This window comes from Hemibagrus wyckioides, linkage group LG23 (assembly GCF_019097595.1).
Source record: "Hemibagrus wyckioides isolate EC202008001 linkage group LG23, SWU_Hwy_1.0, whole genome shotgun sequence".
Lineage (NCBI taxonomy): Eukaryota > Metazoa > Chordata > Actinopteri > Siluriformes > Bagridae > Hemibagrus > Hemibagrus wyckioides.
Window position 1 is genome coordinate 5,328,235 of NC_080732.1, and position 21,904 is coordinate 5,350,138.

Consider the following 21,904-nt stretch of genomic DNA (forward strand, 5'->3'; position numbering starts at 1 on the left):
TTGTATGAAGCAAATGGACTTGTTTTCTGTTTCAGGATGAACTGTATGTGAATTCTTTTATTTACTATGAAACTATGGCAGTGCCTAACAGCTTTACATTTAGCTTACCATTGCATCGGGATACAAAAAGCAACAAACAACATTATTGTTTTGTCTCAAAACAAAATGTTATGACTGACAGACATTAGCAAACAAACCAGCCCAGTCATAACTGACAGGAAACAAAGCCCTCACTGTCCTCTTTTAAAGCACAGACATGTATCCATAATGCTAGCGTGAAAAAAGGTGGCATTGGCTGCCATATAAGTGCCACTGATATTACATTTAAAGGAAAGTTAAATGATTTATGTAACACAGGTAAAATGTCTTTCACAACAACATGTGTGTATAATTACTTAAATCACTAATATAATCTCTACAGCATTTGCCTCTACCAGCCAACCATAACTTTTCTTTACCTGGGAATTTAATCTCCCATTCCAAAATAATAAGAGCGTGAAGTATTTTTCTGTGAGAATCCATTTAACATACTGGGGCCACCCATTATAAGTTAAAATTTTAGCGTCCCATAACATTTATTCAAGCCTGTTACTCAGGGGCGTTTCTAGGATTTTAAAACATCAGGACCTGAGCCCAAATCATCAGGGGCTAATAAGCAACAGGGTAAGCAAGAATAACACTTTCTGTAAGGGCATTTTTGTGAGTCTTGCTACTAAAAAGGAGTTCACTAAATTCATTACATTTTCTCTCACACAGGTACGCCATGCAATATTATCTCTTTTACAGCTTGTGTGTGAAGTAGTGTCGTGTAGATCCTTTTATATTATTATCATTTTACAATAATCTATACTATACTTGCACCTCTTATTTCATTCCTCATTTATGCTGCCACTACTGTATGTATTATTCCTTGTTTATTTTTTTTACAGCCTCTCTTCTCTTCTCAAATTGTTCTCTTATCTCTCATCTGCCTTGCTGCTTGTATCTTGTCTACTTCATGCTCTTGGTGATTTTTCTATCCTACTTCTTTGAGGGTGGAATCATCAGAGAGTATCTCCGAGACTTGAGCAAAACAGTCAGTTACACTAGTATTTATAGTACTGAGAATTCCTTCTTTAACTGACAGACTAGCCGAATGATGGAGTATGTTCTGTCCCATTGTTCACCTAAGTCATACTGCATAGCTGAATAATAGAAAGTCATGATGTTCCGACTGTAATGTCTAAGCGCTTTACTTAGATCTCTCTTTAGGCTTATTTAATTTAAGGCTTTTGTACGTCTTAGGTATGGAATAATATTCAAAAGGGTCCTATATGTCGCACACTCTCGCGGTATTTTGACGTGTGTCTGTGTGCGTGGAGAGAGAAGTCAGTCAAAATTGTGTACAGTAAACAGCAAGAGCACCCAACTAAACCGATCGACATTCCTCCACACTCCAGTGGCAAAATTCGGGATAAAACATTCTAGCTAGATTAAAATCATTCGGGGAAATTGCATCATCAGTATTTCTTGAAGATTATGGGAAAGGAAAATTACTCAGAACATACATCCATGTTACCCAATTTATAGAATCTATATAAATTATTTACTTTACTGAGTACTTTTAGTTCAAATTGTCTTATCAAATGTTTACTAGCTGCCTATAATCTAATGTTCAGTGGTTGACTTTTAGCTGGATATTTAGTAGCCAAACAAAACAAACAAATTTTATTCCTAGTGAAATGGGACTATCAAGAGTCTTAGTAATCCTAATGTAAGGAAAATCTTTCTCATGCTTTTTACAGAAAGCTAGCTGCAAGAGCATAATGTTAACTCTTACTTGGCCAAAATGACCTCATTTAATTTGTCCTATGACAAAAAATGAAACAGGAAAGTAAGTGCTTAGAAGTAAAGTCATTGTTCTCTGTCGGGTTTTCAGTCAGTGTAGTTAGCATGGAAACCTGATAACTGATGCCTTTTCTTAATTTTAATCTGATCTATGAACACAAAGTTGACAACCTGAAAGGCTCCACAATGCAGGATTTTCACAGAGATGTCATCCACTGCCATATGACTCTTGCATCAGTAAATATTCATTCAGCCTTCAATGTTTTAACACAAAACCAAACAAAGAATAAGATTGTGTTTCAAGTGTAAAATGGGTCACCACCCACTTCCCTAACTTCCTGCTTTCACAAGCAAATGTCATTGTAGAGAAGAGAGAAATGTTAACCACCTATCATGACAAAAAACCCTACCACCTCAAACATGTCACTGAATAGATTTTAAAAAGCCAATTTAAGCAATACAATCACAGAAAGCACCATTTTTAACATAATTTGGCTCCATATTTATGTCAGTACTTATGGACCTTACGGTTTAGTAGAGCTGCATTATGTTTAGCACTGAACAACTTCCTTCGGGGTAAATTTATCAATGACTTCTGTTTTTTTGTAGTTGCTTTAGCAACCAAGCAAAACTTCATTTCCTCCTGAAAGCAACTGTAGAGTTTTCATTGAAGTGAATGAAGACATTTCATTTAAGCAAAATTGAAGAAGCTTAAGCTTTCCCTCGTGCTGTAGCTATTGAATCACTAGTACTAGTAGTAGCTAATAATAATTTTTTTATTCTTCAGTATCGTGGATCTGTGATATATAAGAACCTCTGTGTGATACCTGACTTTGATACTAAAACCCAAGCTTTGTTTTGTTCAGGTGTTGGCTTGACTCTAAGTCAGCTTTTAACACAGTATTATCCCCCACAACTTTCAGAAACATTTAGGTACTGGTATTCCCCTGAGCTCTTCAAATTTTTGCATTCCTTACCGTCACAAGCAACTCAATCAACAGTGAAGCTAAATACGCTACTGAAAGTTACTGAAATCCTCCTTACATTTCTCTGCTAAGGCAGGGTAAGCTGTCAGCGTGAGTTCACAAACCGGGACTCACGCTCACTTTTACCTCTTAAAGGAAGTTACTCCCATAATTTGCATACAAAAACATCATGTGGAGTGGGTGGATTGTGGATGTTTATCATTATCATGTTGAAACGCACACACAGATTACTGCTCGTCTCAGTGTAGCCATTACAACAGACAGTACAAGACTGTACACAAGACAGCATTCATGTTTTGTTTTGTTTTTTTCCCAGGTTACGGTGCTTTATCTGTATGTACATTGTGGGTTTGTAAATGCTTACAGATAACACTGAGACCTACATTGGAGTAATCTTTACATTAGTAATGCAACAGGAACCTTTAATGCAGCAGTGTTTCATGTGGAGGAATTTACCAGGAGTTCCTTACAAATTCCTAATAAGGGAAGACATTTTTACTTTCGTTTTCACTTCCTAAATCGTACGGATAAGCTGTTTTTCTGATCGTGTTCAGTGCTCATTTAACTCGGACACACCACAGACAGGGTGATTCCCCTACGATGACCAGAGCTTGGGTTTTTTGCTACGTGCTTCTGACTGTCTTGGGTCCGAGCAAATCTGAAACTAGGACCTATTACATCGGCATCAGAGAGGAATACTGGAATTATGCTCCCAGCGAAAGAAATCTAATCACAGGCCATGCCATTATGAACGATGAGTAAGTTAAACATCATCTAATCGTTTTATTAGTGAGAATTAGTCTATAACACCAGCCTTTGTTGCACAGTATTTATTAGGCCTAATAATAACATTATGGCTTGTATGCGGACTGCAGTATTGCGCACCGCGAGGGTGTTCACGCCTTTAATAAACATTTGACTGGCATGATATTAAAGTAAATCCAAACTAAACAAATCTATCATAAAGTGAATAAACATTTAAAAACATTTTTAATAGACGATACTTATTTTCCAGTTACATTTTAAGGCACCCCTACAATGGGCCATACCATTTCTTACCTTTTTTTTTTTTTACGTTTCAAAAGATTCACGATTCCAAAGGAATAAATAAATAATATACGTCAAGAGTGTTAACTTGACGATTGATAAACAATAACAATAGCTATTTACAACTTATATTGCTAGCTAGTTAAAAACTGGGCTGCTAGATATATAAATAAATTATTTTTGATAGCTAACACTAAAATGTTTGTCAATATTGTCCAGATATTTTCTCAAAATATCTCTTTTTTTTTTTCTTCTTCTATAAGGCATGCCAAAAAATATCTGTTCAATTGTTCAAAGCAGACCGGTATTGTGTACAAAAAAGCTGTGTATAAACAGTACACAGATAATACTTTCACCTCTGAGAAGCCTAAATCGCAATGGCTAGGGTTCCTCGGACCCGTGATCCGTGCGGAGGTAGGCGATGATATTGTAGTGCATCTGAAGAACTTTGCATCTCGACCTTATTCAATACATCCACATGGAGTCTTTTACAAAAAGGCCTCTGAAGGTAGGATGGGTTTTATTCAATATTGTATATATTATATAATATTTCAAATAAACATATTATGATATGACATGACCGACTGTTTACCAGGTGCGTGGTATCCGGATGGTACGTCTGGAAAGAATAAGAGTGATGACGCAGTGGCTCCAGGACAAACCTACACATACACATGGAAGGTGACAGAAGATTTTGCTCCTACAGAGTCCGACTCAACCTGTCTTACATCGATGTATCACTCTCATGTAAATTCACCGAAAGATATAGCAGCAGGACTCATTGGAGTGCTGCTCATCTGCAAGAAGGGTAATATTATTGCTTTCATAATATCGACATATTCAGAGATGCATTGCATAATTGAAAACACAAACTAAACTGTTTTGTGGGCATTCCATATTACATTTAACCGTGAATGATAAAAAGCATGATGTGTAATTAATTTGAGCTATTGGAGAGCTAAACTAAGTTTGTGATAATATTATCCAATGTTGATATTTATTTTGAAGTGATTATGTATTTATAATAATGTCCTATGCAGCATGTACATTAGAATATATTTGTGTATTTTCACTCTCAGGAGCTCTGAACCAATCGGCCCCGTCTCATGAGTTTTTCTTGATGTTCAGTGCAGTGGATGAAAATCTTAGTTGGTATCTTAAAGATAATATTAAAGAGTACTGCCCTGAAGCTGAAAATATGACAGGGGATGAAGACTTTCACACTTCAAACCGGGTGCACTGTAAGATGTTTTCCTTTTTTTTCAGGCATCTAAGGCAAACAAATGTAACCCTATACTATACTAAGTGTTTTTGGGTGGGTCTTTACACCTTTAGTTTCAATATAGAATCCTTATTTGGTCAGATCACAGGGTGTATTGTATTACATGAATGTCACGGTGTAGAAGGCTTAAAATAGCTTCTCTGTCAGTTCTAAAATTTCACTTCCTTGATGCTGTTTCTCTTCCCCCCTCCCAGCAATAAATGGTTTTGCTTTTGGCAATTTGCCAGAACTGGAAGTGTGTCTCAACAAACCAGTGTTTTGGCATCTTTTTGGTATTGGAAATGACATAGAGCTTCACTCCGTCCACTTCTATGGCCATACCCTGCTTAACCAAGGTCATCGTACTGATGTGCTCAATATATTTCCTGCCACTTCTTTCACTGCAAAAATGGTTCCCATGACAAACGGGAAGTGGCTGTTCGGGTGCCAAGTTGGTAATGACAAGCATGGTAATCTCTGTTTCTGTTCTTTCTTTTCTGCCGATATTCCTAATCCCTAAACTTTCATTATTCAAGTATTCATTTTAACCATGTTCCTGTCAGTAGTTTCTGATGATAAGAGAGCAACAGATTATTCTCATGTTCTAGAGAGTCCTTCCAGCACTATGAATCTGGTCAATAAAATTGACAACACATTACATTTCTCAACCAATCCTGAGTTTAACTAAAGCTCTTGATCTGTATCAGGCGTTGTTTTTTTTAATAAAGTGGGCGCTTACTGTATGTCCCTTAATAAATGACCCATAATGTTGAAGGTTGGGGGTTGTTAAGATGGTTAAGCTCCCTTTACAGTCTCATGGTTTATCGATTATTGATGCATTATTGGTTTGTCATAACCACAGATTTTTTGTTATTCTGATTAGTTTGATCTGTGCATATCAACACTCATCGGCTGTTTTTTTCCTTGTGTCCATGTCTCATGAGCAGCGGGTATGCAGGGTCTTTTCGAGGTCTCTTCATGTGGAAGTGATCCTGCACCCACTCTGCAACCTGGTCATGTCAGGCGTTACTTCATCGCAGCAGAGGAGATCCTTTGGAATTATGCCCCCTCAGGGAAAAATCTACTGACTGGTACACAACTAGATGAAGACAGGTGCCTGTACATACAAAAAAAAACATATTCAATATACACAATCTTATACTGAAACACTGAAAATATATGTACACATATATACTGTAATACATCAGAACCATTTTATTTGGCATCTATATCATCTGCAAATATTGTACCTAAGATGCAAATAATTAGAAATGGCATGATCAGCTGTATGCTATATTACAGGTCGAGGTAGTAATAGCAGCTAGATGCAGTTCAGGGTGCATTAGATGGAGTGGAACTACAGTGATATATAATAAATATATTCTTGATATATTACATTAATATTTATAATTATATTATATAAAATATTAATGACAATATTAGTAAATAATATATTTAAAATTGTTTAAAAATACTACTATTTATTAATAAAATAAAAAATAATATTTTTCATTATGGGTCACACCTCCAGCGTCCTGGGTTCGAGTTTTGCTCCCGCTCACAGTGTGTGTGGAGTTTGCATGTTCTCCCTGTGCTTGGTGGGTTTCCTCCGGGTGCTCCGGTTTCCTCCCACAGTCCAAAGACATGCTTCTAGACTGATTGAAGTCTCTAAATTGGACGTAGTGTGTGAGTGAATGAGTGTGTGTGTGTGTGCCCTGCGATGGGTTGGCACTCCATCCAGGGTGTATTCTGCTTTGATGCCCGATGACACCTGAGATAGGCACAGGCTCCCCCGTGACCTGAGGATAGATTGAATTAATTATTGTAAAATAATAAAAAATATTGCATGTAATCCTAACCGTAATATAATAATAATAATAATAATAATAATAATAATAATAATAATAATAATAATAATAATAATGTGCTAGTTTCTAGTGCAGGAACCTATTCCTTTACATTTAGTGCAAAATTGCTTGTTACTGGCAGGTCAGCATTGAAGTGATCACTGAATGCCACCTAGCTTGAGCAAACCTGTTTATGTGCAGATTATTGCTCTTCTTTTTGCAGTGACTCTAAAGAATTTTTTAGTACTGATGATGGAAAGCTTGGAGGAAAGTACTGGAAGGTCAGATACACTGGGTACCGTGATGACACATTCACTTCCAGGATCAATCAAAGTGGTTCCGAAGATCACCTAGGCATTCTGGGTAAATAGAAAGAATATCATTTATATATTTATGTGTGTGTGAGTCTCGGCTGTACAGTGTAGAGTCACTAAAGTGTACAGGAAGTATTTGTTATTCTGTGTGTCTGAGTCATGTATATCCCAAGTATTCAGTTTTGAAGTGATAACTGAAGAGTCTAATATTTTAGAAAATAAACAGGTGTAAGTGAAATCATTTTAGATCTGAAATGAACATAACCCTTTTCTTTGCTTCTGTTTTGTTAGAATATTATCATTCTAAACAAACCGCCTGTTTTGGTGTGACTCAGTGGTTTAAGTGGATTTATTTTTGTCTTGAAATGTAACAAGATGCTTGTGTTTTCAGCAGTAGTCAATATAACACACATCAGCTGTGTTGTGTTGTGTTTTCTTGCAGGTCCTGCGATCTGGGGAGAAGCTGGTGATGTCATTGAGGTGACATTTCTAAATAAAGCGAGTCGTAACTTCGGCATACAACCTCATGGCGTGTCGTATGACAAAAGTTACGAAGGAGTGATATATCAGGATGGTAATACATACAAAGCCTTACTTCAATTCAATTCAATTCAATTTATTTTGTATAGCGCCTTTTACAATGAACATTGTCTCAAAGCAGCTTTACAAAAGAAGAAAACAGAGAAAGGGGAAGGGAAAATGAAAAATAATAATAAAAAATAAAAAATAACTAATTAACTAGAAATAAGAATAAGTTATTAAATTCTATAATTAGACTATTTTATCCTTAATGAGCAAGCCTGTGGCAACGGTGGCAAGGAAAAACTCCCTGGGATGGAAAGGAAGAAACCTTGAGAGGAACCAGGCTCAGAAGGGAACCCATCCTCATTTGGGTGACACTAAACAGAAAATAATGTAACTGTAGCTGATTAATGTCCTTTCTACAACAGCAATCAATGACCCATGAGGAACTATTAGGTCATTGTAGTTTCTAAGGTCATTATAAACACTACTTCTTTGCTCTCACGGGCTGACAGATGAAATGGCATATCTGTGATGGTGTGAAAGTCCCCAAGTGGCTCTGTCCATGGCTGTCTCCTGGTCCACACAGATCCATCCACAGCATCAGTGGGCACCATCAAGCGGCGAGACTCCGACCAGGGGTAGGGCAGCGGTCGCACTGGAAACTGGCAAACACTGGGAGCTCAGGAGTGGGGTGTATAGCTCGACAGAGAAGGTAGAGAGAGAAAGAGAACGATATTAAGTTTCTGATCATGTGATGCTTAAAGACAGTGGAGAATTATGTGTAAAGTGCAGGCCAGGACTCCGGCAAGACTAGCTATGACAGCATAACTAAAAGGGAGAGCCAGAAGGTCACAGACATGAAGGCTTCCCGGGACATAAAGCATCCAACCACTTCATGGTCAGCAAACCTGAGCGACTTGCGAGGGTGGTAAGATGACAGCATCCAACACATCCCAGTACACCAAACACTCTATGACCATGAACCTTCCAGATCTGCTCCTTTACCTAAGAAAACTATACATTAAAAGCTTGACTAAACAAATGTGTCTTCAGCCTAGACTTAAACATTGAGACTGTGTCTGAATCCCGAACACTAATTGGAAGGCTGTTCCATAACTTTGGGGCTTTGAAAGAGAAAGCTCTGCCCCCTGCTGTAGCCTTTGCTACTTGAGGTACTACCAAGTAACCTGCACCCTTTGATTGGAGTAGGCGTGGCGGATCATAAAAGACTAAAAGATCGCTCAGGTACTGTGGTGCGAGACCATTTAGTGCTTTATAGGTTAGTAACAGTATTTTATAATCAATGCGAAATTTGACTGGGAGCCAGTGCAATGTGGCTAAAATAGGAGTGATGTGTTCATCACTCTTCTGGTTCTAGTTAGGACTCTAGCTGCTGCATTCTGGACTAACTGGAGCTTGTGTATGCTCCTACTGGAACATCCAGATAGTAAGACATTACAATAATCCAACCTAGAGGTAAGAAAAGCATGAACTAATTTTTCTGCATCACGAAGCGACAACATATTTCTTATCTTAGCAATATTCCTAAGATGGAAGAAGGCTACCCTAGTGATATTATCTACATGAGCTTCAAATGAAAGACCAGAATCAATAATCACACCAAGATCTTTTACTGCTGGACAAGATGAAACCAAAAGACCATCCACCTTTACTCTGTAATCAGAAAGCTCACTTCTAACTGCCTGTGGTCCTAGTACAAGCACCTCTGTCTTGTCCAAATTAAGCAGGAGGAAGTGGCCATCCAATGTCTAATGTCCTTTACACATTCTTCTATCTTAATAAGCTGGTGTCTCTCATCTGATTTAGCTGACACATATAGCTGTGTGTCATCCGCATAACAGTGGAAGCTAATACCATGATTACGAATAATTGCACCAAGGGGTAACATACTGTATATAGGGAGAAAAGCAGTGGGCCTAAGACAGAACCTTGTGGAACACTGAACATAACCTTGGTATGCATGGAGAAGTCACCATCTAGATCTACAAACTGATAACGGTCAGTCAAATAAGACCTGAGCCAGGAGCGGGCTGTTCCTTTAACACCAACAACATGTTCTAGTGTATCAAGTAGAACAGCGTGGTCAATGGTGTCAAAAGCTGCACTAAGATTGAGTAACACCAGTAGGGAGACACAACCCTGATCAGAAGCCAGTAACAGGTCATTTACCACTTTAACCAGTGCTGTCTCTGTGCTATGATGAGGTCTAAATCCTGACTGATACATTTCATAAATGTTATTTCTATGCAGGTCTGAACATAACTGCTGTGCTACAGTCTTTCTAGGATCTTGGAGATAAAGGTCAGGTTTGATATCGGTCTATAGTTAGACAGCTGACAGGGGTTCGAGGTCCGGTTTTTTAATCAAGGGTTTGATAACTGCTAGCTTATTTTGAAGAAGAAATTAGTGAAATTAGATCAGGCTCTTGAAGTGGAGTGAAGCACTCTAAGCTCTGATCAGAAATAGCTATATTATCTAAACGATTATCTATCAAATAATATGGGTTTTAAATTAATAGTCTGAACTTTTTGCCTGATATTGTCAATTTTTTCATTGAAAAAATTCATGAAGTCATTGCTGCTAAATGCAGATGGTGTGCGCTTTTCTACAGTGGTTTTACTCCTAGTTAGTTTTGCTACAGTGCTAAATAAAAATTTTGGATTGTTTTTGTTATCTTCGATTAGGGCAGAGAGATACGCTGATCTAGCAGCACTAAGAGAATTTTTGTATCTCAGAAGGCTTTCTTTCCACGCAATCTGGAATACTGCTAATTTAGTTTGACGCCATTTACGCTCTAGTTTCCTAGCTGATTGTTTTAAAGCTTGTGTGTAGTCATTGTACCAGGGTGCTAGTTTCTTGTCTTTAATTTTTTTCCTTTTAAGTGGAGCTACAGTTTGTAGGGTGTTCCGAAATAATGACTCCAAGTAATCAGTCGCCTGGTCAAGTTCTGTAGGGTCAGATGGTGAACCAATCATGTGTGATAATTCTGGGAGACTATTGGTAAATCTCTCTGCAGTAGCAGACGTAAATATACTCTTCATACGGTAATGTGGCAAGTTGCGCATCTCATGACTAAGACGCATTCTAAATGAAACTAGATAATGATCTGAGATATCTTCCGACTGTGGAAGGGTGACTATGTTTTCTATATTTAATCCGAATGTAAAAATGAGATCCAGAGTGTGACCTCCATTATGAGTGGGTCCTATTACATTTTGATTAACACCTAATGAATCTAAGATGGACACAACTGCTGTTCTCAGAGGGTCTTCTGGCTTATCAAAATGTATGTTGAAGTCTCTTCCTATTAGTGCTTTGTCTAAAGAAACAACAAGGTTTGAAGTAAAATCTCCAAATTCACTAAAGAATTCAGAGTATGGTCCTGGGGGTCTGTAAATAACAATTAGTGGAATTGACTCTGTGAACTTATTATTAGTACTTGCATACGTTAGGTTAGTATAAAGAACTTCGAATGTGTTGAACTGATGTCTGGGTTTTTGTGTGGCGCTTAGCTTATTATCATGAATAACTGCGACACCTCGCTTGATTTGAAGAAGGTATTGTATGACTTACTGTTACTCACACAAACACAACTTTGTCCTCCTCAGGTTTTCAGAAAGCAGGGGCCAGTGTGGCACCAGGTCAGAAATTTAAATATCAATGGCGGGTGACAGAAGGCCCCTCGGACAGTGACCCACCCTGCCTGTCGTATTTGTATTACTCCGCTACAAATCCGGTCCGTGACACCAACTCTGGTTTGGTGGGACCTTTAAAGGTGTGCAAGAAAGGAGCTCTGGATGAGAGTGGACGACAGGTATTCTCACCATACACATAAAGTTAGCTTCTCCAGACCAGAAAATGTCAAAAAGCTGCTTTAGTGAAACACTAGTAAAGAGCTAGGAAGTTCACCTGGGTTTCTGGGAACGGATGATAAAAAAGAGTTTTATATTTTGATGGTTATATATCTCTTTATGTATATTTATATATATAAAGAGCAGAATCACTTTTTTATTGATGAAAGTTGTCCATCTATTTATGACAAGGGTTTGTGTGTGTGTGTGTAGGATATAGGTTCAGAGGTGCTAAAAGAGTTTTTCCTTCTCTTCACTGTGATGGATGAGAATAAAAGCTGGTATCTGCAAAAGAATATTGACACATTTGGTAGTGATGAGTCAATGACTCATGACGCTCTGTTTCAGGAGAGCAATAAAATGCACTGTAAGCACTAACACAACAACTGCACCTGATTAATTACACCTTGTAGATGAATATACAGGTATTTTACAGCAAGCTTTTCATTTCAGTGAACTGTGTGTGTGTGTGTTCCCTCCCTCACAGCGGTGAATGGCTTCATGTATGGAAACCTTCCTGATCTTTATTTGTGTCATGGCGACCATGTTGTGTGGCACTTGTTGGGCCAGGGCTCAGTGGATCTCTTTGCCATTTACTTCCAGGGCAACACGTTTAAGCTGGATAACACTACACATGACACACTCAGTCTCTTCCCTCACTCCAGTGTCACCATCTCCATGATACCTGACAATGATGGTAACAGAATATGAATGTACAGTTCAAAATGCCATAACACCAGAATGAAATGAATCATAAATATTAAGTGTCAATAAGAAAACACATACTGGTTGGTGGTTTTGTGATGATGATGTGTGGATTGTACATATATCCACTGCATGTACTCCAGACAATGCATGGAGTTAAACTACTGTATGAAGAAGAATGGAGGGTTTTATGTGACATTTTTACAGCATAATATATTTTCTTTGTTTTATTGTTCTTGTATCTGTGTTTATAGTGGGGATATAGCAGTGTAATTCGATTTTATTTGCACTAAAAATCTAGTTTCTAGAATTTTTTAACTATGTATGTTTTTTGTTTTGTTTCATTTTGTTTTTTGTTTTGTTTTGTTTTTTTGTTTTGTTTCGATTTGATTTGTTTCGTTTTTTGTTTTGATTTGATTTAATTTGATTTGTTTTTTTTTTTTGTTTTCATTTTTTGTTTTTTGTTTTGTTTCGTTTTGTTTCAGTTTGTTTTTTGTTTTGTTTCATTTTGTTTTTTTTGTTGTTTTGTTGTTTTTTGTTTTGTTTTGTTTTGTTTCATTTTGTTTTGGGGTTTTTTTTCTGTTTGTTTTTGTTTGCTTTTGTTTTGTTTGTTTTTTGTCCCAAAACCCATGTTATGTTTTGGGGATAAAATAAGCTGATTTTGCTTGCCACTGCCATCAGACCTATAAAGCAGCTATGCAGCTAGCCATTTAAAAGCCAACTTACTCAAATCAGTCCAAAGTAATAAAGAAGGGGTTTTGAAATCAACTTTAACCACCATTACTAATATAGTAGAATAATATAGTAGAATATAGTTGTTAATTATATGTGTCAATAATTGTCCACTGTTAAAGGAATGACATTTCCTCTTTGCTTCAGGACTTTTTGAGCTGAACTGTCTTATACCTCATCACTACCAAGGTGGTATGCGGCAGTTCTACGACGTCAAACTCTGCACACCGAGTCAGATCCCTGGCTCAGAGACTACAACCTTTAAGCCTGACGTGTATTTCTATATAGCTGCTGAAGAAGTGGACTGGAATTATGCCCCAACCCGGACATGGGAGTTGGAAAAATTTAACACGACTCTCAGCAAAAGGTAATTGCTGGTCACTCATGTTGAAATACTTGAACACAGGAAATACAAGAAGTCCTGTGCCCAAATATAAAAGAAGAATTCTGTGGTTTAACATTTTGTTTTGACTGTGGTGTAATCCTAACTCTGGTCAGTTTTGCACTTTAACTTGTCCATTACTACAAACTTATCCTTTTTTACTGTCCATTAAAAAAGATTACTAATATGTTAATACCTACTTTACAGTTTTTAAATTTTTTAAATTTCTTTTTCTTGTTTTGTCTCCCAGCCCTGGAAGTCTCTACCTAAATAAATCTGAGAATTTGATTGGGCCTATATACAAAAAGGTGGTGTACCGCAAGTACACAGATGAGACCTTCACAAAACAGGAAGACAGGGGTTCTAATGAAGAGCATTTAGGCATTCTGGGTAAAATACCTACTACATTCCAATGAAGTTTTGAATAACTAGACAATCTGTGATTTATGTTTATACTTTATTCCATTATAATGCTAATTACAGCCCACCATTCTGCATGTTATTATACAGTATTTATTATTGTGTTGCTATGTTTAGGTTGGTGTACTTGAGTCTTTAACTAAACAACAATAATCTGAGTCTAATGACCATTTAAGTTTTAAGGAAGCTGAGGAAAAAGAAAAAGATCTATGTCTCCAATAAATAGCCAAAAGTAATTCAATAATGAGCCTTATTTCTGAATAACTGGATATAGATCTGAACCAAAGGATAAGTTAAATGATTCATAGGCTGCAAAAGGTCTTATTGCTTACTATATGATATAATACATGTCATTTCTAGCCTCTTGACAAATCCTAAAATTATACATTCTTCTGTGGACAGGTCCCATTCTCAGGGTTGAAGTCGGTGAGAAGGTCCAGATTGTGTTCAAGAACAAAGCCAGTAGAATGTATTCACTTCACGCTCAAGGTGTGAAGAGCAGTAAGGCTCAGCCTGTTACTCCAGGTACATAAACAACTGCTACTCTGATAATCTCCTCGTGCCTGTATGTATGGGCAATGTGATGAAAAATATACTTCTATTTGTGTGTGTGTTAGGTAACATAGCAAGGTATAACTGGATTATCACTTCCGGTCCTGGACCCACTGAGTCAAACTGCACAATCTATCCTTATTACTCATCAGTGAACTTTCTGAAGGTAAAACGATTAAATTCAACACACTTTGGGGGAAAAAAATCAAATTTCCACAAAGGGTTCTCACAGAGAATTTAGAACATTTTATTTAGCACATAGCATTTATTAAGATATAGCATCTCAAAATACAGAAAATGTTATCCAATGTGCTACATATGACTAGGATGACAAGCTTTATGATTAATATTTATAGTAGATTTGCATACTCAGATCTAGACTTTTTGTTCATATTGTGTTATAAAATTGCTGTACTGTATGTGTGAATAATATTGGAACGTAAAAGCTTCGCGCTAATAGTTCAGTAAATGTTTTGTTATTATGATGACAGTACAAGGTATTATTTTTCCTTAAGTGGTAAAAGCTATAACTACACTACAGAATTTTACCCGGTGATGATGTTATAAAAACAAGGCTGGCCCTTACATTTCCTTGTGAACCTTTTTTTTTCTGTACATGAGACACAGAAAAAATATATTTTATAAGTATTCATGGTAAATAGTATTCATGCACACCTAACGATTTGAATCAGCTCTCTGAGCCACGCCCTCTACTATCCATAGAATAAAGCATACTGCAATTCATTCTCCACAGATAAACAATGACAGGAGAATAGGTTCATTTAAAGAGCTGAATGGTCTCTGTAATAGGACACCAACCAGCCAGTTCTTCAATGTTCTTCATTGCTAGAGCTGACCTGGTCGATTGTTACTGCTGTTTGTTAAAAACGTCAGGCAATGAACAGGTCCGAGAAATGGGCAGTGGTCAAAGTATGGCAGCAAAAAACAAAGTAATGACACTCAGAACAGAGAGCACAGAACAATTGGCTTAGTAGCACATATACAGTGCCTTGCAAAAGTATTCACCCCCCTTGGCATTTTTCATGTTTTGTTGCCTCACAACCTGGAAATAAAATGGATTCTTTGTAGGTTTGCATCATTTCATTTACAGAACATGCCTACAACTTCGAAGATGTGATTATTTTTTATTGTGAAGCTAACAACAAATACGACAAAATAACAGAAAACTTCAGCATGTAGAGCCACCTTTTGTGGCAATTACAGCTGCAAGGTGCTTTGGATAAGTCTCTATGAGGTTGCCACATCTTGCCACTGGGATTTTTGCCCATTCCTCAAGGCAAAACTGCTCCAGCTCCTTCATGTTGGATGGTTTCCGATTGTGAACAGCAATCTTCAAGTCTGATCTCAATTGGATTGAGGTCTGGGCTTTGACTAGGCCATTCCAACACATTTAAATGTTTCCCCTTAAACCACTCGAGTGTTGCTTTAGCAGTATGCTTCGGGTCATTGTCCTGCTGGAAGGTGAACCTCCGTCCCAGTCTCAAATCACAGGCAGACTGGAACAGGTTTTGCTCAAGAATATTACTGTATTTAGCACCATCTATCTTTTCCTCGACTCGGATCAGTTTCCCAGTCCCTGCTACTGAAAAACATCCCCACAGCATGATGCTGCCACCACCATGTTTCACTGTGGGGATGGTGTTCTTGGGGTGATGGGATGTGTTGGGTTTGCGCCAGACATAGCCTTTTCCTTGGTGGCCGAAAAGTTCAATGTTTGTCTCATCTGACCAGAGCACCTTCCTCCATACATTTGGGGAGTCGCCCACATGTCTTTTGGCAAACTCAAAACGTGCCTTCTTATTTTTAACACTAAGTAATGGCTTTTTTTCTGGCCACTCTTCCATAAAGCCCAGCTCTATGGAGTGTACGGCTTCTTGTGATCCCATGCACAGATACACCAGTCTCTGCTGTGGAACTCTGCAGCTCCTTCAGGGTTAACTTTGGTCTGTGTGCTGCCTCTCTGATTAATGCCCTCCTTGCCCGGTCTTTTGGTGGGTGGCCCTCTCTTGGCAGGTTTGTTGTGGTACCATGTTCTTTCCATGTGAAGATGATGGATTTAATGGTGCTCCGGGGGATCATCAAACATTTGGATATTTTTTTATAACCTAACCTTGACTTGTACTTCTCAACAACTTTGTCCCTAACTTGTTTTGGAGAGCTCCTTGGTCTTCATGGTGTGATGCCTCTTGCTTAGTGGCGTTGCAGCCTCTGGGGCCTTTCAGAAAAGGTGTGTTTATACTGACCGATCATTTGACACTTAGATTGCACACAGGTGGACTTCATTTCACTAATTATGTGACTTCTGAAGGTAATTGGTTGCACTAGAACTTTTGTGGGGCTTCATAGCAAAGGGGGTGAATACATATGTACATGCCAATTTTCAGATTTTTAATTAAAAAAAAAATTATATATATTTTCTCATTTCACTTCACCAACTTAGACTATTTTGTGCAGATCCATCACATAAAATTCAGATTAAAAAAACATTTAAATTACAGGTTATAATGTAACAAAACTGAATGAAAAATGCCAAGGGGGGTGAATACTTTTGCAAGGCACTATATATATAGTATAGCATCAAGTCAATTAAACTCCTGGAATATTGATCTGGTCAGTTAAGTAGTAGACAGGGTTGTTAATCAGTTTCAGCTGCTTTGGTGCTAATGAAAACAACAGGTGCACTAGATGGTCAACAATGAGACGACCCCCAAAACAGGAATGGTTTTACAGGTGGAAGCCACTGACATTTTTTTCCCCTACTCATCTTTTCTGACTGTTTATCACTAGTTTTGCATTTGGCTAGGGTCAGTGTCACTACTGGTAGCATGAGGTGATACTTGGGCCCTACAGAGGTTGCACAGGAAGTGATTTCTCCTCCTACTTTTCACATGAAATCATTTACACTGCTATACATTGTCTAATCTTTTTATTGTACGTCTGTTTTTGGCTGCAGGATTTGGCGAGCGGCTTGGTCGGGCCATTAGTAGTGTGTCGTAAGGGGACTCTGAACAGTAAAAGACAGCGAAAAGATGTGAAAAAAGAATTTGCTCTGCTCTTCATGATGTTTGATGAGAACGAATCGTGGTATCTGGACGAGAATATAGACACTTACATGGACAAAAAATTTAACGACACAACTGAAGGCAGGTTTATGGAGAGTAACCAGATGCATGGTAAGCAGTTATATCAACAGTTATAAACACAATGAGTATTATAAGGAGCTGTGCTTAACAAATAAACTTCACTCTCTACTGCGGAACAAAACTACACTTTTGTTTCTGATTGGACAAAATTAGTATATGTAATTTAATGCGTTTTTTTTTAAATGAATATTTTAGGACACATTTATCAGTGCTTTATCAGTGTGATTTCCACCAATACAGATCTGTGGAACATTATTAATCACTCCACCCTGTGTGTATGGAGTTCATGTGCATGTTCTCACTGTGCTTCTGGGGTTTCTTTGTGTACTTTAAAGACATGCATTGTAAGCTGATTGGCATCTCTAACCCTAACCCTAGTCCTGGGATGGGTTGACACCTCAACCAGGGTGTCCTCTACCTTGTACTCCAAGTTTTCCATGTAGGATAAGCAGTTCAGAAGATGGATGTATGCATGAATGGATGGATGGATGAATGGGTGGATGGGTGGATGGGTGGATGGATGGATGGATGGATGGATGGATGAATGAATCACTCCTGTATTTTTCACTGTAGCACTTTCCCCATGTTGTAATCAGGTATTAATGGAAGGCTGTATGCTAACCTGCATGGCTTAAAGATGCACCAGGGTGATTGGACCGAGTGGTATTTAATGGGACTGGGGAGTGAGGAAGATGTGCACACAGTACACTTTCATCATCAGAGCTTCATATACAAGGTACACATCTACAGTATTCAATCACGTAGACAATGTACACAGACAATAACACTGTCTAATTTATTTACTATATCCCTTTTTCAGACGGATTACTCTCATAGAGCTGACGTGTACGCCTTGTTCCCTGGAACCTTTAAAACTGTTCAACTACGGGCAGAAACTCCAGGAACGTGGCTTCTCCACTGCCACGTGTCGGACCACATCGACTCTGGCATGGAGACGACCTTCACCATCGAAGGTTAGAATCAGAATTATTTTAAGGTTAGATTTAGGATTGCATATGTTGGTACTGTTCCTTTCTAGACCGTACCATGCTTTCATATACTAACATAAATTGAATCTGCAACAGATATATTGTCTGGAATAAAATATAGAATATTAGACTTGTTTGTGAGTCAAACTGGAGATGAATTACAAACAGAATCATTAAGGCAAGAATTTAGATATTTCTTGATTCTAGGAGACTGAAAAGAACTGAAAAGTAACTTCATGACTATGTTGTAATCAATTTTTTTCTACCCCAAAGCTCGAGCTCAATCTTCCAAAGCCTGGAATAATGGTAAGGTTCCACTGTAAACATTACCAGAAATAAAGGTACCAAACTACACTTGTTGCTGACGTCACGCCATCAAGGATATATTTTTACATTGCCACTTCCTAGTTTGCTTATCCACTTGGAAACACATAAGTGGTTCAAAAAATCCTCAGTCATGATTTGGTACCTTTATATCTGATTGTGCATTACATTAAAATATCAAAGTTTACATGACTGGGCCATCATTTTGCTTGAGATCCACCAAGAGATTTTCATCTTTTTCAGGCATCGTGTTTCTGCAGTGGTTCTGCAGTGGTTTAGCCATTCTGCTCACCTACTGGCTTCAATAACTCAGCAGAGATGATGGATTGTTTTCACTTCACTACTCATTGGGAAGTCCTATTTATTAAGTGTGGAAGCTGTGGGGTTAAAGTAACACTGCATTTTTATGTTAGGCTTTTTTTTTTTTTACTGTATAGCTGAGACTAGTTCTGTACGATATTATGTACTGTAGAAATAGTGTTTAAGTGATTAGTGAATTATGCACTGACTGAAACATGAACAATGTAAGTACTGTATTGGAATGTTTCACACTTGGCTGCCTGGGCCTTCATGTGCCTTTCTCAAATTTTCAACAGGTTTCAAAAATATTTCCCGAATCTCTACAATCACACTACTCATATTTTTCCCATTAAGTTCATGCAATTTATATCCATTATTTGCTCTTCCAGATCTAGTTTTTTTCCCCAATATTTATCCCTATATTTGTATACACTATATTGTTAAGTTTTGGAACACTCCTCCAAATCATTGAATTCGGATGTTCCAATCACTTCCATGGCCACAGGTGTTTAAAATCAAGTAGATAGGCATGCAGACTGCTTCTATGTAGCAAACCTTCAGCATACCAAGAGATTTTGGACAATTCCATGCTACCAACTTTGTGGGAACAGTTTGGGGATGACCGCTTCCTGCTCCATCATGACTGCACACAAGTGCACAAAGCAAGGTCCATAAAGACATGGATGAGCGAGTTTGGTTTGGAGGAACTTGACTGGCCTGCACATAGTCCTGACCACAACCTGATAGAACACCTTTGGGATGAATTAGATCTGAGACTGCGAGGCAGGTCTTCTCTTCCAACACCAGTGCCTGACCTCACAACTGCACTTCTAGAGAGGAATGGTCAAAAATACCCATAAACACACTCCTAAACCTTGTGGAAAGTCTTCCCAGAAGAGCTGAAGCTTTTATAGGTGCAAAGGGCGGGCCAACTCCATATTAAACTCTATGGATTAAGAATAAGATTTCATTAAAGTTCATGTGCATGTAAAGGCAGATGTCCCAAAACTTTTGGCAATATATTGTACTAAACAAGTCACAAAGAAGCAGTTCAGCATAACCGGTCCACCTGTGGTGATGTTTTTGGAGGTTGAACAAAAAATGGAAAACAAAGCACAAGCAAGAACATCTTATAATCTAAAATATTTTCGAGGGTAATTTATCATTTTTCATATGCTTTTGATTTATTGCAAGTCAGGGATTTTTTTTCAAAGTTATTTAAATCATCAAGTGCTGTGTTTGAGTAAATTTAATTTCTTTGTCAATATTATAAATGGCAGTCCTGTCCCATTATTTAAGGGTTCAGGGTTATAGGGTTGGACCTGGTTTTATTCTCAAAAGGGAATCTGAGCATGGGTGGGGTTTTGTTTCAGATCACAGAAAATTGAATTTACTTCATCTTTCTTTCAAACATGTTATTTTCAAAAAGCAGACTGGACAATATTTTTTTCTCTCTAGGCTTCAACCTGCAATCATCCCTAATCATGATTGTATCACCCCCCCTATAGGGCAATGGGATGTAAATAATTCTGCACAGAGCTCAGAGACACAAAATATAGAGCTCATTGAACATGGACAGATTTAAACTTGCTGCAGCATATTCCTGTTTATACCATGATTTTCTTTTATTAATTAATGAACTTTTTACCATTCATAGTTACATTCAACACTACAGGACAGATTAACAGGAGTCATCCTTCACTCGCCTCTTCCTTGAAGTCAATAAGAGAAACCAGAAAGCACAAAGTCCTCAGTCGTGTGTAGAAAATGTAACTAGAAATGGTTAAATATATTACATGTGCTTCATACACCGATCAGGCATAACATTATGAGCAGGTGAAGTGAATAACACTGACGATCTCCTCATCATGTCACCTGTTAGTGGGTGGGATATATTAGGCAGCAAGTGAACATTTTGTCCTCAAAGTTGATGTGTTAGAAGCAGGAAAAATGGACAAGCGTAAGGATTTGAGCGAGTTTGACGAAGGACCATATTGTGATGGGTAATCGACTGGATCAGAGCATCTCCAAAACTGCAGCTCTTGTGGGGTGTTCCCAGTCTGCAGTGGTCAGTATCTATCAAAAATATCATTTAAGTCCTGTAATTAATCTTACAGGACTTAAAGGATCTGCTGCATAACATCTTGGTGCCAGATACCACAGCACACCTTCACGGAACTAGTGGAGTCCATACATAGATGAGGGACCTAGGCAATATTAGGCAGGTGGTCATAATGTTATGCCTGATCAGTGTCTATCTAAACAGCAATGTTGATACTAGATTAGACTCATCTGTCTTGCCAGTGGTACAGTTAAGAGACTGAGGGATGGTTTTCTAGACGTGTGTGTGTTAAACATCTTAAACTCTTGATTATTGTCCACTCCTGTCTGTAGTATTATGCTGAATAATCTTTATATGGCCAGTGCTTTAATCTCTTCCTCTTCAGAGAAACTCTTCTGTTAGTCAGTGTAAATTAATGTAAATGTATTTGAAGAAACATTAATTTATTTTCCATGACCATGACATTGAAGGGACAATAAAGTATGCTTTCTGTATGCTTTGCCTATATTTTTAAAGCCTTTCTTTTCTTCACAATTCCAAATCTTCCTCATGCGCTTTCTTTCAGCTTGAGGCTTAATTTACTGACATGTCTGTA

The 21,904-nt window shown here is 37.9% G+C and overlaps 1 protein-coding gene across 2 annotated transcripts; it reads left to right on the forward strand.

Annotated features, from left to right (window-relative positions):
* The first annotated feature begins 3,043 nt into the window (after nucleotides 1–3,043).
* Nucleotides 3,044–21,803, forward strand: LOC131344178 (ferroxidase HEPHL1-like). 2 transcript variants are annotated; one of them, XM_058376252.1, is made up of 20 exons: nucleotides 3,045–3,571; nucleotides 4,124–4,368; nucleotides 4,456–4,668; nucleotides 4,940–5,101; nucleotides 5,337–5,591; nucleotides 6,069–6,234; nucleotides 7,192–7,331; nucleotides 7,725–7,856; nucleotides 11,437–11,642; nucleotides 11,893–12,046; nucleotides 12,167–12,376; nucleotides 13,264–13,483; nucleotides 13,749–13,888; nucleotides 14,321–14,443; nucleotides 14,536–14,636; nucleotides 17,445–17,664; nucleotides 18,231–18,370; nucleotides 18,455–18,608; nucleotides 18,897–18,929; nucleotides 19,191–21,803. In XM_058376252.1, exons 1-20 carry the CDS (start codon nucleotides 3,414–3,416, stop codon nucleotides 19,253–19,255), a joined length of 3,237 nt encoding a protein of 1,078 aa, XP_058232235.1. In that variant the 5' UTR covers nucleotides 3,045–3,413; the 3' UTR covers nucleotides 19,256–21,803. The 2 variants fall into 2 exon arrangements, with proteins under 2 accessions (XP_058232236.1, XP_058232235.1); XM_058376253.1 differs by lacking the exons at nucleotides 4,940–5,101; nucleotides 5,337–5,591 and having other exon boundaries at nucleotides 3,044–3,571.
* The last annotated feature ends 101 nt before the right edge of the window (nucleotides 21,804–21,904 follow it).

Coding starts and splice junctions, on each gene's coding strand:
- LOC131344178 (XM_058376252.1), top strand. CDS start 3,414: ATGACCAGAGCTTGGGTTTTTTGCTACGTGCTTCTGACTGTCTTGGGT. Junction 7,332..7,724: donor AGATCACCTAGGCATTCTGG/GTAAATAGAAAG, acceptor GTTTTCTTGCAG/GTCCTGCGATCTGGGGAGAA. Junction 17,665..18,230: donor GGAGAGTAACCAGATGCATG/GTAAGCAGTTAT, acceptor TGTTGTAATCAG/GTATTAATGGAAGGCTGTAT.